This window comes from Doryrhamphus excisus, chromosome 18 (assembly GCF_030265055.1).
Source record: "Doryrhamphus excisus isolate RoL2022-K1 chromosome 18, RoL_Dexc_1.0, whole genome shotgun sequence".
Classification (NCBI taxonomy): Eukaryota; Metazoa; Chordata; class Actinopteri; order Syngnathiformes; family Syngnathidae; genus Doryrhamphus; species Doryrhamphus excisus.
The window spans coordinates 15501647-15513382 of NC_080483.1; the positions used below are offsets into that span (position 1 = coordinate 15501647).

Here is an 11736-nt window from a genome sequence, read left to right on the forward strand (position 1 = left end):
TGGAGTAAAGTCCCTGCACTGCACTGCCCAAAAAAACACTGATCAAAACAACTGGACAATATTTTCAAAGTTTATAACGATAACTAGAAATCCCTAATAAACTGAAAGAGATCGATGAGTGATGCAAAGAGAATGTTCTCTAATCTAGTGGATCTAATCTAATCTAATCCAATCCTGCAATCTTAACAAGATTCTGTGCCAGTACGACCCGAGAATTCTGCCACTGTTATGAATGACTCATTAATTTCAGAGGCTATGAAGGTGTCACTCCTCCAACCGCACAAAACACCTAAGGGAAGAGAACGGTTCGATTTTTTTTTTTTTTTTTTTTTCCTCCTTCGGTTTTCAAATGATCTGCCTCTTGCAACATACTTCCACCTCCTGTAGGAGTCGGCTAAAATCCCCCTTATTGCAGTATAAGAGGAGAAAAGCATGGAAGCACAGAGACACACCGACCGGGCCTTGGACTCTACTTGTGAATACAGGTGAACACACAGGTGAGGACTCGTGCTTGCTCAGCATCATTGACATCAGCTCCAAGCGATGCCTTCTATGATGTGCAGCATTGCACATTTGTTGTATTATTTCTTATAAATTATTTAAAAAATACATATAAAATCTTACTAGCGAACCAAACTTAATACATGAAAATGAAGAACGGTCCAATCTTATAAAAATTACCTCCGTTCTCCAGATGATCTCAGTCATGAAGAAGATGCTCTCCTTGTCGCTGCTGCTCCTACCCGGCCTCCTGAATGAGCTCGTCTTCTGCAGAACTCTGATGTTCAACGGCTGCACCGTTAGCGTCCACACGCAGGAACTACGCAGACATTATTCCGAAATACGATCGGAAGCGGTAAGCACAAGAGCGCCTGGTGCCGCCAAAGCCCGATGATGATGATGTGATGGGTGTAATTGTTTCACTTCATAGATTTCTGGAGACACAGAAATCGGAGTGATGATTCTGAACATATCAAATATGAGAAATATTCAGGTGAGTCTATTTTGATGGTCCGATCGTTCCTTCAGGAGAAGTTACGCATTGCAATATGAGTGACATTGTGTACCTTCTACCTACCTCAGAGTGGTCAGATATGCTGTTATCTGCGCCTCCTCCTGCGCTTCTATGTGGAGAGAGTGTTCCGGAATTATGCCACCTCACAGCCACAGCAGGTGAAACGTTGCTCCAGCGCGATGGCCAACGCTTTTGTCACCATCAGAAAGAACATAAACCAATGCGTAAGTGTGGTACTTTATACTGTAGGTATAAGAACCCAGTTTAATCTTGTGACATCTTTACTTTACTTCAAAAATACTACTAATTGTTTTAACACTATGCTGTTTGTTGAATACTATCACTATCACAAACAGTAGATCTTTCTTTGTACAAAAAGAAGTTTCAAAATGACAAAAACAAATGTTCCCATAAATATAGTCACTGAGATGCTGCAAGGACGTCAGCCTCCCTATGGGCTCCTATAGCTTCCTCTGGTGGATAAAGGTAGCATTGCAACAACATCCACCATTTTCTATGCAAAAATGCTTCAATTCATTCGTGTTCATATGTTTTTTTTTTCAACTTCCTCTGCAAATCCCAAAGATGTATTTATACGTTTTTTACATTTTTTTTTTTACACTTTTTTGCATAAGAGGCAAAAAGAGGCTATAAAAAAGTGCATTTTATAAAAGCTCGGCATGCATCTTTCCCATGTATTTAGCATTTCACAGCAGGAAGTTGAAATGTATCAAGGCATGTAGCGTTCACAAGGTTACGCATTGAAGGGAAATTTTAACGCATGCACACGCATGTACACACACAGTTCAGTTCTAAATCTAAACATTGTGAATAGCTATAGTTATTTTTATTTTTTTTTAAAAACTATTGTTTTGTTTATGTTGTGGCATAGTTGTTGAGATATTTTGGCAAAATGGCTAAATTTGTGTGAAGGGGAAAGGTATGCTTGAAATGTACCTTTTCACTGTACTAAAGAGCGGAAAAAGGCAGAAACAAACTTTCTTTCTGATGAAAGATGAGAGTCTAATCTTTCTATGCGTACCACATTTATATAGCCCAAGAACACAATATTGTGTGGCTTGAAAAATATGTCGAAATTGTCAAAAATGGCCGTTACTGAGAGGGATGTCTTTTGAAAATGTCTGGGATTGAATGAGTTAAGAGAAAATATAGCTTCTGAGTGTTAAGTTGCTGTGTGATGAGTTTAGTGTTCTTTGTAAGATGACACTGTGAGTCAGATGATTATATTAAGGACTGACCTTCTGCGATTTCCAATGCGTTGACAAGCTCGTTGGGAGTTTTCATAGCTCATGATTGGCTCCTGCCAAATAAAGAACTGGTCTGGTCCTCAGAGACTGGTGCATGCCACAATATAAACAATAAATTTTGTGGGTGCTGCTAACATTTTACATTTATTTACAGTATATTTAAAGTACTAATAGTTGTATGCGCTCTTTTCAGCACTGTCTCTGCGATGACGACACGCAAAAAGCCATCAACTCTATACATGTAGAATTTGACAAGGTATGTACTTTAAAATCTTAACGAGAACAACTTATTTTGTATATCTATCTATGTATTTACCTACATAGCTGGCGAAACCTTGCTAACAAACTGAACTACCAAAGCTAATGACTGACCTATGCCGACCGAGTTAGCTGCTGACCGACTTTCCTAATAACTGCCTAGCAAGTGACCAACCAACGTAGCAATCTATCTATGAAATGACTGACTGACCTATGCTAACTAGCTTACCAACAATTGACCTACTGTATCGATCTATCTTTCTCATGACTGACCAACCTACCGACCAAAAGACATCCAGACTTTGCTAGAAAATGACTTACCGTCCTAGCTAATCCCAAACTACCTAAATTGGCAACATACATACCTACTTAGATAGCTAGCAAAGCAGCAACTGAATCCCTGCTTAGCTAGTGACCTCCCTACCAAGTTAGCAGCTAACTGACTTTCCTAACAACTACCTAGCAAGTGACCAACCAACGTAGCAATCTTTCTATGAAATGACTAACTAGCTTACCGACAATTGGCCTACTGTATTGATCTATCTTTCTTATGACCGACCTACCTACCTACCAAAAGACATCCCAACTTTGCTAGAAAATGACTTACCTTCCTAGCTAATCCCAAATTACCCAAGTTAAGCGACTACTTAGATAGCTAGCGGAGCAGAAACTGAATCCCTGCTTAGCTAGTGACGTCCCTACCAAGTTAGCAGCTGACCAACTTTCAACAACGACCTAGCAAGTGACCAACGTAGCAATCCTTCTATGAAATGACCGACTGACCTACGCTAACTAGCTTACCAACAATTGGCCTACTGTATTGATCTATTTTTCACATGACCGACCCTACCTACCTACCTACCTACCTACCTACCAAAAGACATCCCCACTTTGCTAGAAAATGACTTACCTTCCTAGCTAATCCCAAACTACCTAAGTTAAGCGACTACTTAGATAGCTAGCGGAGCAGAAACGGAATCCCTGCTTAGCTAGTGACCTCCCTACCAAGTTAGCAGCTAACCGACTTTCATAACAACTACCTAGCAAGTGACCAACCAACGTAGCAATCTATCTATGAAATGACTGACTGACCTATGCTAACTAGCTTACCAACAATTGGCCTACTGTATCAATCTATCTTTATCATGACCGACCCTAACTACCTACCTAAAGACATCCCGACTTTGCTAGAAAATGACTTACTTTCCTAGCTAATCCCAAATTACTTCAGTTAAGCGACTACTTAGATAGCTAGCGGAGCAGAAATTGAATCCCTGCTTAGCTAGTGACCTCCCTACCATGTTAGCAGCTAACCGACTTTCATAACAACTACCTAGCAAGTGACCAACCAACGTAGCAATCTATCTATGAAATGACCGACTGACCTACGCTAACTAGCTTACCGACAATTGACCTACTGTATCGATGTATTTTTCACATGACCGACCTACCTACCTACCAAAAGACATCCCAACTTTGCTAGAAAATGACTTACCTTCCTAGCTAAACCCAAACTACCTAAGTTAGCGATATACGTACCTACTTAGATAGCTAGCGTAGCAGCATCCCTGCTTAGCTAGTGGCCTCCCTACCAAGTTAGCAGCTAACCGACTTTCATAACAACGACACCTGAGCTTCCTGCTAATGGCTAATTATGATCTTTTGTTGGTGCCCCCCTCCCACAGCTGTTAATCAACAAGGCGGCCTTGAAGGCCGTAGCGGAGTTGGACACGCTGCTGGACTGGCTGGATGAACTGCAGGAGGCGACACAAGTGACAATCCCTGTCAATCAATCCCTGACATGACAGCATGGATGTTTTTTTTTAATTTTACATTTCTTTATTTTTTCGTACTTGAATTAATTTAATGTTTTTTTTATATACATAGAGCGACTATTTTTCTACCATTTATTTAATATTTTGATGCGTACCGTTGATAAGAATATTTTTACTTCAGTGAGGAGTTTGTGCTTTTTATTGATAGAGATCATTATGTTTGTTTACTTGTATGCTTTTACGCACGGTGGTTGAGTGGTTAGCATGTCGGACACACAGTCAGGAGTATGTTTACATATGTTTTCATTCATGGGGCTTGGTGTTTTATTTTGTTGTATTGTTTGAGCTGTCACAATGTTTCAACAACGATAAATAAACTATTATTTTATAGCTGCTCTGTCAGTTGTTTTTTTTTTTTTTGTAAACGATTCGATCACCAGCCAGCTTGCGTGGACGTGGACTTCTGAGAAAATTTACTCTGAACCACAAATTTAGTGAAGCCCCAGCATGACTGAGCTAAAATGTTTACCCTGCAGCGCAACCACAGAATTTTTCACATCACTTGCACACTATACATTCCCACGCATGGTAGATTACAATGACTAAGCAGTCCCTGCAGTACCCAGCCACACAGCAGAGGGTGCTAAAGCGTCTTTTCTGCCTTTGCAAAGATCATGAAAGAGGACACAGCCAAGAAAAAATTATGTTAAAATGAGACAACAAGCAAAAATGTACTATTATTCTTGTAACTTTTATGAATATAAAGGCCTAAAATAAGAAATCAGTTCTAAATTGTTCTTAATCACATTGCTATATTAAGTGAAATGTTCTTTAAAAGGTAAAAATTAAGTGAAAATTCTCTTATAATATTAATAAAGTGTGCCAAAAACTTACTTTTATTAAGGTTGATTTAAAGGGGAACTGCACTTTTTTTTTTAATTTTGCCCATCATTCACAATCCTTATATAAAACATGAACACATTTATTTCCCTTTTCTGTGCATTATAACATTAGTAAACTAGTTCATATGAGCTAGCTAACAATGCACATCATTGGGACACACCTATTTTGACTATGAAATCCTCTAAAAAAAATTCTCTAACAACGTTTTAGCGGCTTCTAGTTTGTTTTTGTGCGGGATTTAGCATCAAAGTATTAGTAGCGTCATTAGCTAGCTCATGTTATCTCGTTTTCTTGCGCTAGAATGCACAGAAACAGGAAAAGAAGTATGTCTTCGTGTTTTGAATTCAATTTTTTTTTTTAAAAAAGTGCAGTTCCCCTTTAAAAAAATGTTTTTACATATTCTTTATTTAGGAATATATTCTTTAACAGAGGGTTCCCAACAATTCGTACCTTTGAACGCTTGAACACATTTATTTCCCTTTTCTGTGCATTATAACATGAGAAAACAAATTCATATGAGCTAGCTAACAATGCACATCATTGGGACACACCTATTTTGACTGTGAAATCCTCTTAAAAAATCCTCTAACAACATTGTAGCGGCTTTTTTTGTGAGGGATTTAGCATCAAAGTATTATTAGCATCATTAGCTAGCTCATGTTATCTCGTTTTCTCGCACTAGAATGCACAGAAACAGGAAAAGAAGTATGTCTTCGTGTTTTGAATTCAAATTTGTTTTTAAAGGTGCAGTTCCCCTTTAAGAAAAATGTTTTTACATATTCTTTATTTAGGAATATATTCTTTAACAGACGGTTCCCAACAATTCGTACCTTTGAACGCTTGAACACATTTATTTCCCTTTTCTGTGCATTATAACATGAGTAAACTAGTTCATATGAGCTAGCTAACAATGCACATCATTGGGACACACCTATTTTGACTATGAAATCCTCTAAAAAAAATTCTCTAACAATGTTTTAGCGGCTTTTTTTGTGAGGGATTTAGCATCAAAGTATTATTAGCATCATTAGCTAGCTCATGTTATCTTGTTTTCTCGCACTAGAATGCACAGAAACGGGAAAAGAAGTATGTGTTCGTGTTTTGAATTGTGATTGATGGTTAATTTATTTTTTAAAAAAGTGCAGTTCCCCTTTAAGAAAAATGTTTTTACATATTACACTAATAGCGACACAGATGTTTGCAAAGCGATACTGTCACCTACTGGTGGTTTATATGTATTACTGCTGGAATCAAGTGCTTTGCTAAGTACCGTTATAGGAACTTATTTGGTTGTGAAACAGAACAAATAGAATTATTTCAACAAGTTTCATTTCATGCTGGTCATTTGGTGAACACGTTCATGGAAGGTTGGAGGAAAGCAGTAGTAAACAAGAACCCCGAACAAGCACAAAGAAAGGTTTCTAGTATTTAGTTTCTAGGGCATGCAATAGCAAAACAAACTATCTATGATTTCAACAGTTTCCTGAGTCATCACAACCGTGACTCACACTCCCAAACAACGTTGTATTCTACGAAAGAAAAATGTCAATACATTACCGACAATGACAGCGTTATCAGACCTAACATTAGCAGGGATTTTGTTGTTTTTTTTTTAGCAATTTCCAGCAACACATTTTTTAAAACGTTCAACGACCTTTGATGGCTCACTCACGACCCTTGAAAGAAACCAGTTTTTTTTTTTTTTTTGTGTCACTTTCCAATGATGCATTTGCATGTTTTACCGGTTAAAAAAAAACAAAACAAACCATGAGAACATGGGAACAGCGCGAAGTACTGCTTACATAAATGTGGTTAACACCATTCACACAATGAAATAGCAAATACCTGCACATTATTTAGCATTTGCATTAAATATGAGGGAATAAAATAAAAAGTCAGGGGTCTCAAACTCAATTTACTTGGGGGCCACTGGAGCTAGGGTCTGGGTGAGACTGGGCCGCATCAGGTTTTCCAAAAAAAAATAAAAAAGGAATTTATTAAAAACAAAAAAATTTAAAAAACTTTGCTTTGGTTCCAATTTTCTACAATAAAAGCTCTGATAAAACATTCCACTGTTCTCAAATATCTTACTTTTTATTTTTCTACACAAAATAAGATGAAAAAAAATAAACAAATCAAGAATAAAGAAAATCAACCAATCATTAATAAATAAATAAATATAATAATAATAATAAAACGTCAAATAATAAACACTTAACAAACCACATATAGTTGGTGGGTAGACAAATGATTTTTTTCATATTAAAATGAACAAAGCATTATTAGAGCCCTGTAGACATGACAAAACACGACTATAGTCACATTTATACTCTTTTTATTTACAACATATTGCGCAACTGCAGGGTCTTGAGACACATGCTAACTCGCAAACTAGAGAGCTAGCGACCTAAACGGTAGCCTTCAAGTTATTTCCTTTAAACTTAAATAGCCAAAAACTTTACCACTTCCACACAGATCGGGAGGATAACTATTAACAGTTATTTAACCTTTAACATGAACATTAATCAAACGTAATGATTTTTTCTATCACATTTGGCCCGCGGGCCGCGTGTTTGAGACCCCTGGTATAGTGTATGCATGTGTAGCATATCAGGATTGACTTTACCATGGAGGTTTTATTGACAAATAGCAATAAGAATCAAATATTGTAGGGCTACTATGCATTATTTTCTGAATTAATCTGTATTCTCAATTAATCTTAAGATTATTGTTTCGATTAAATGAGTCATCTTTGAATAATATGTGTGCAGAATTTTTTTTGTTGTCATAATTTGTGCATTCGTTTGTTCATTTGGCCCGCGGGCCGCATGTTTGAGACCTGAGACCTGCTCTACTAAGTCAATATTATGTAAGCAATAATGTACAGTTAAAAACAAATAATTTTTTTTTAAAAAAAAGACGCCAGCTAAGCAAAACAACATGTTAGTTTCAGGTTTACAGCAATTCCTCTGATGTCAATTCTGCAAAAAAAGAGTTTCTGAGGAAGTATTTTTTTTTTCTGAGAATGCATTTAAAGTCTCATTTGCATATTTAATTATCTCCCGATTGCATCTGTTTCCGCAGTAAACATGAAAGTATTTCAAATATCGACATAACTAACGTAAGCTTTTCTTTTTCCTGTTGGTAGCTTACATAAAATACACATGAAATCTAAAAAAAAAAGTGATTTGTCACTCGAATACCCACTGTCACAGGAATATGTTCATCTGAGTGGGACACGTTACACGCATGTGTCATTGTTTCCTCGTCATTCTACATATAGAGACCAGTCATGCACGCTTGGATTTTTGTTTTTTGTTACTCAGTAATATTCCAACAGGGGAAGAGTTGTGTGACTTTTGAAAATCATCTCTTACTCATGCTTTTTTTTTTTTTTTTTTTATGCACACATTACGCAGGCGCTCACACAAATGTGACGCACAAAGCGGTGGAAAGCAACTCGTGCAAAGCAAATCAGACGTAACCCTCAGAGATCAACGTTAGCAACCACAATGCTGCGACAATTTGCAGTTCTTGTGTGTTTGATTGCAATTTTGTGTGAGGCACACCACAACACAAAGGCGGGGAGGGGTGGTGGGGCGGGGGGGTTGTCAATAGAGCAAGTGAGGTCATTTTTTGGGTTGACGTTTCCTTTACTTCGGAACTACTAATAATACCAGGAGGAAATGATAGTTTTTTCTTTGGTAGGAGCTAATCATGAGCTAACAGTGCGCTCATAGACTATGTCTTAAGGAACTCAAGTATGATCGGTAGTATCGTATATATAACAATAACAATACATTCATTACACAGCGACTTAACAATCAAAAAGTGTCTATACAAGTATACAAACATGTCCCAATACGAGTTTTTATTTGCATTTTCTGACTTAAGAATGTAAAAAAAAAAAAAACTATCTCATCCGTCGTGAGTTACTAATAATACCAGGAAGAAATGATAGTTCTTTCTTTGGTAGGAGCTAATCATGAGCTAACGGTGCGCTCATAGACTATGTCTTAAGGAACTCAAGTATGATCGGTAGTATCGTATATATAACAATAACAATACATTCATTACACAGCGACTTAACACTCAAAATGGGTCTATACAAGTATACAAACATGTCCCAATATGAGTTTTTATTTGCGTTTTCTGACTTAAAAATGTAAAAAAACAAAAACAAAACTGTATCTCATCCGTCGTTAGTTACTAATAATACCAGGAGGAAATGATAGTTCTTTCTTTGGTAGGAGCTAATCATGTGCTAACAGTGCGCTCATAGAGTATGTCAACCTTTAGGAACTCAAGGATGATCGGCAGTCTGTATAACAATAACAATACATTCATTACACAGCGACTTAACACTCAAAAGGTGTCTATACAAGTATACAAACATGTCCCAATATGAGTTTTTATTTGCATTTTCTGACTTGGAAATGTTAAAAAAAAACTCGAAAAACCTGTAGCCATGATTAGCAATAGCAAACAGACGCAAGCTTGATATGTTGACAGAAGTAGCGCTAGATCAATGCACCCAGGAAAGAACTTCCGGATAATGTTTACAATCATCCAAATACTGTAAGTATTGCGTGTTGTCATGAATGTACCTCTTGTATCCCTTGATGCACTTTAGCTCCCTTGTGCTAACGGCTAACTTTCACTCAAGGATGATCGGCAGTCTATATAACAATAACAATACATTCATTACACAGCGACTTAACACTCAAAAGGTGTCTATACAAGTATACAAACATGTCCCAATATGAGTTTTTATTTGGATTTTCTGACTTGGAAATGTAAAAAAAAAAAACTTGAATAACCTGTATCTCATCCTTCGTGTCTCATGCTCCAAAAGTAGTCTGCCATGATTAGCAATAGCAAACAGGTTGACATGCTACTGTTAGCGCTAGAACAATGCACCCAGGAAAGAACTTCCGGTTTAATGTTTACAATCATCCAAATCCTGTAAGTATTGCGTGTTGTCATGAATGTACCTCTTGTATCCCTTGATGCACTTTAGCTCCCTTGTGCTAACTGCTAACTTTCTCTCTTTAGAAGGTGCAAAAAAAAAGGAGATGATGTTTCACATAAGAATTGCGGATGGCCATTCTTTGACTTACTCATTCTTTATTTTAGTAATTAGTAGTATTTTAGGGAAGAAAAAAAAAAACAAAATTTTTATGTTGTTGTTATTATACTTTGTGTTACTTTTAATGCGTCCACCAGGAAACTCATCATTTCCAGTTCTGGAGTTGCAACACAGACTGATAAACCCTGTTTGTTTTTCAAACTCTCCAGATTTTGCAATGTATCGATTTTTTAGAAATCAAACAGAACACTTTGTTCTTAACTAGTTTCATTTTTCACCTACCCCCCCCCCCCCCCCCCAAAAAAAAAGCAGAAGTACAAGGTGTCCCAAAAAATTTGACATTATTTAACAAACCAAAACTGTTGACAATTTTTCAACATTTTCATAGAAAGAGTTTTCAGGTTCAGCCAAGTCATCTTGGATCTTTGGTGATATTCCATGTTTGTGAGTCTAAAGGTCACATGAGAAGCCATCCCCACGTCAGTGTCCACACATAAAAAAAATCACCTTTGTGTCACACAAGTGTCACCACTTCAGTTAACACGGACTTGACCTCGATTGTGTGTTGGGAAGGTGATTAGTTGGGGCATGACTTCCAATGACATTTGAAAACACCAAAGTTGCTCAATATAAAGATGGCTGCATGGACGCGGGACACGGGACACGAGACACGGGACTATGCATCCCGTAAACTCGAAAATGAAAGGAAAACACAGAATCATACTTTTTAGTTACTATTTGAGTTATTTCAGGAGTCCATAGGACTTAAAATGGCTAATTTTGACACATGGTTCATGCAGAGCCTCAATTGTTGATTTTTTTAAAGTTTTTTAAAGTTTTAAAGTTTTTTTAAGTTAAATTATAATTTATTTTATTTTATTTATCTGTCCATTTAACTGTATTAAAATTTATATTTTTTATATATATTATATATTTTTTAAAATATTTTTTTAATTATTTTTTATTTTATTTATCTATCCATTTAACTGTATTATAAATGTATCTTTTTTATATATGTTATATATTTTTTAGACATTTGTCATTTTTAATTTTATTTATCTGTCCATTTAACTGTATTATAAATGTATATTTTTTATATATTATATATATTTTTTTATAAATTTGTTATTATTTTTTATTTTATTTATCTATCCATTTAACTGTATTATAAATGTATTTTTTAATATATATATTATATATATATTTTTTTATAAATTTGTTATTTTTTTATTTTATTTATCTGTCCATTTAACTGTATTATAAATGTATCTTTTTATATATTATATATATATTTTTTAAATAAATTTGTTATTATTGTTTATTTTATTTATCTGTCCATTTAACTGTATTATAACTGTATCTTCTTTATATATTATATGTATATATTTTTAATATAAATTTGTTATTTTTTATTTCATTTATTTGTCC

General features: G+C 35.7%; 2 protein-coding genes across 6 annotated transcripts in view; one reads left to right on the top strand and one right to left on the bottom strand.

Annotated features, from left to right (window-relative positions):
- fmoda (fibromodulin a) overlaps positions 1 to 4347 on the bottom strand; it is a 58064-nt gene extending 53717 nt beyond the window's left edge. Inside the window, exons 1-4 of one of the 5 annotated variants that reach the window (XM_058055168.1) lie at positions 4081 to 4346; positions 2275 to 2336; positions 1079 to 1204; positions 682 to 935 (exon numbers count right to left, since the gene is read on the bottom strand). The gene's annotated coding sequence lies outside the window, so the exon portion shown is untranslated. Of the gene's footprint in view, positions 1 to 681; positions 936 to 1078; positions 1205 to 2274 lie in introns of all 5 variants that reach the window. The other 4 variants (XM_058055165.1, XM_058055166.1, XM_058055167.1 and 1 more) reach the window with 4 other exon arrangements.
- Positions 707 to 4622, top strand: il19l (interleukin 19 like). Its single transcript, XM_058055170.1, has 5 exons — positions 707 to 856; positions 932 to 994; positions 1084 to 1239; positions 2477 to 2539; positions 4227 to 4622. The coding sequence occupies exons 1-5, from the start codon at positions 707 to 709 to the stop codon at positions 4344 to 4346; spliced, it is 552 nt and encodes a 183-aa protein (XP_057911153.1). The 3' UTR covers positions 4347 to 4622.
- The last annotated feature ends 7114 nt before the right edge of the window (positions 4623 to 11736 follow it).

Coding starts and splice junctions, on each gene's coding strand:
- il19l (XM_058055170.1), top strand. CDS start 707: ATGAAGAAGATGCTCTCCTTGTCGCTGCTGCTCCTACCCGGCCTCCTG. Junction 857..931: donor CCGAAATACGATCGGAAGCG/GTAAGCACAAGA, acceptor TTCACTTCATAG/ATTTCTGGAGACACAGAAAT. Junction 995..1,083: donor CAAATATGAGAAATATTCAG/GTGAGTCTATTT, acceptor TACCTACCTCAG/AGTGGTCAGATATGCTGTTA.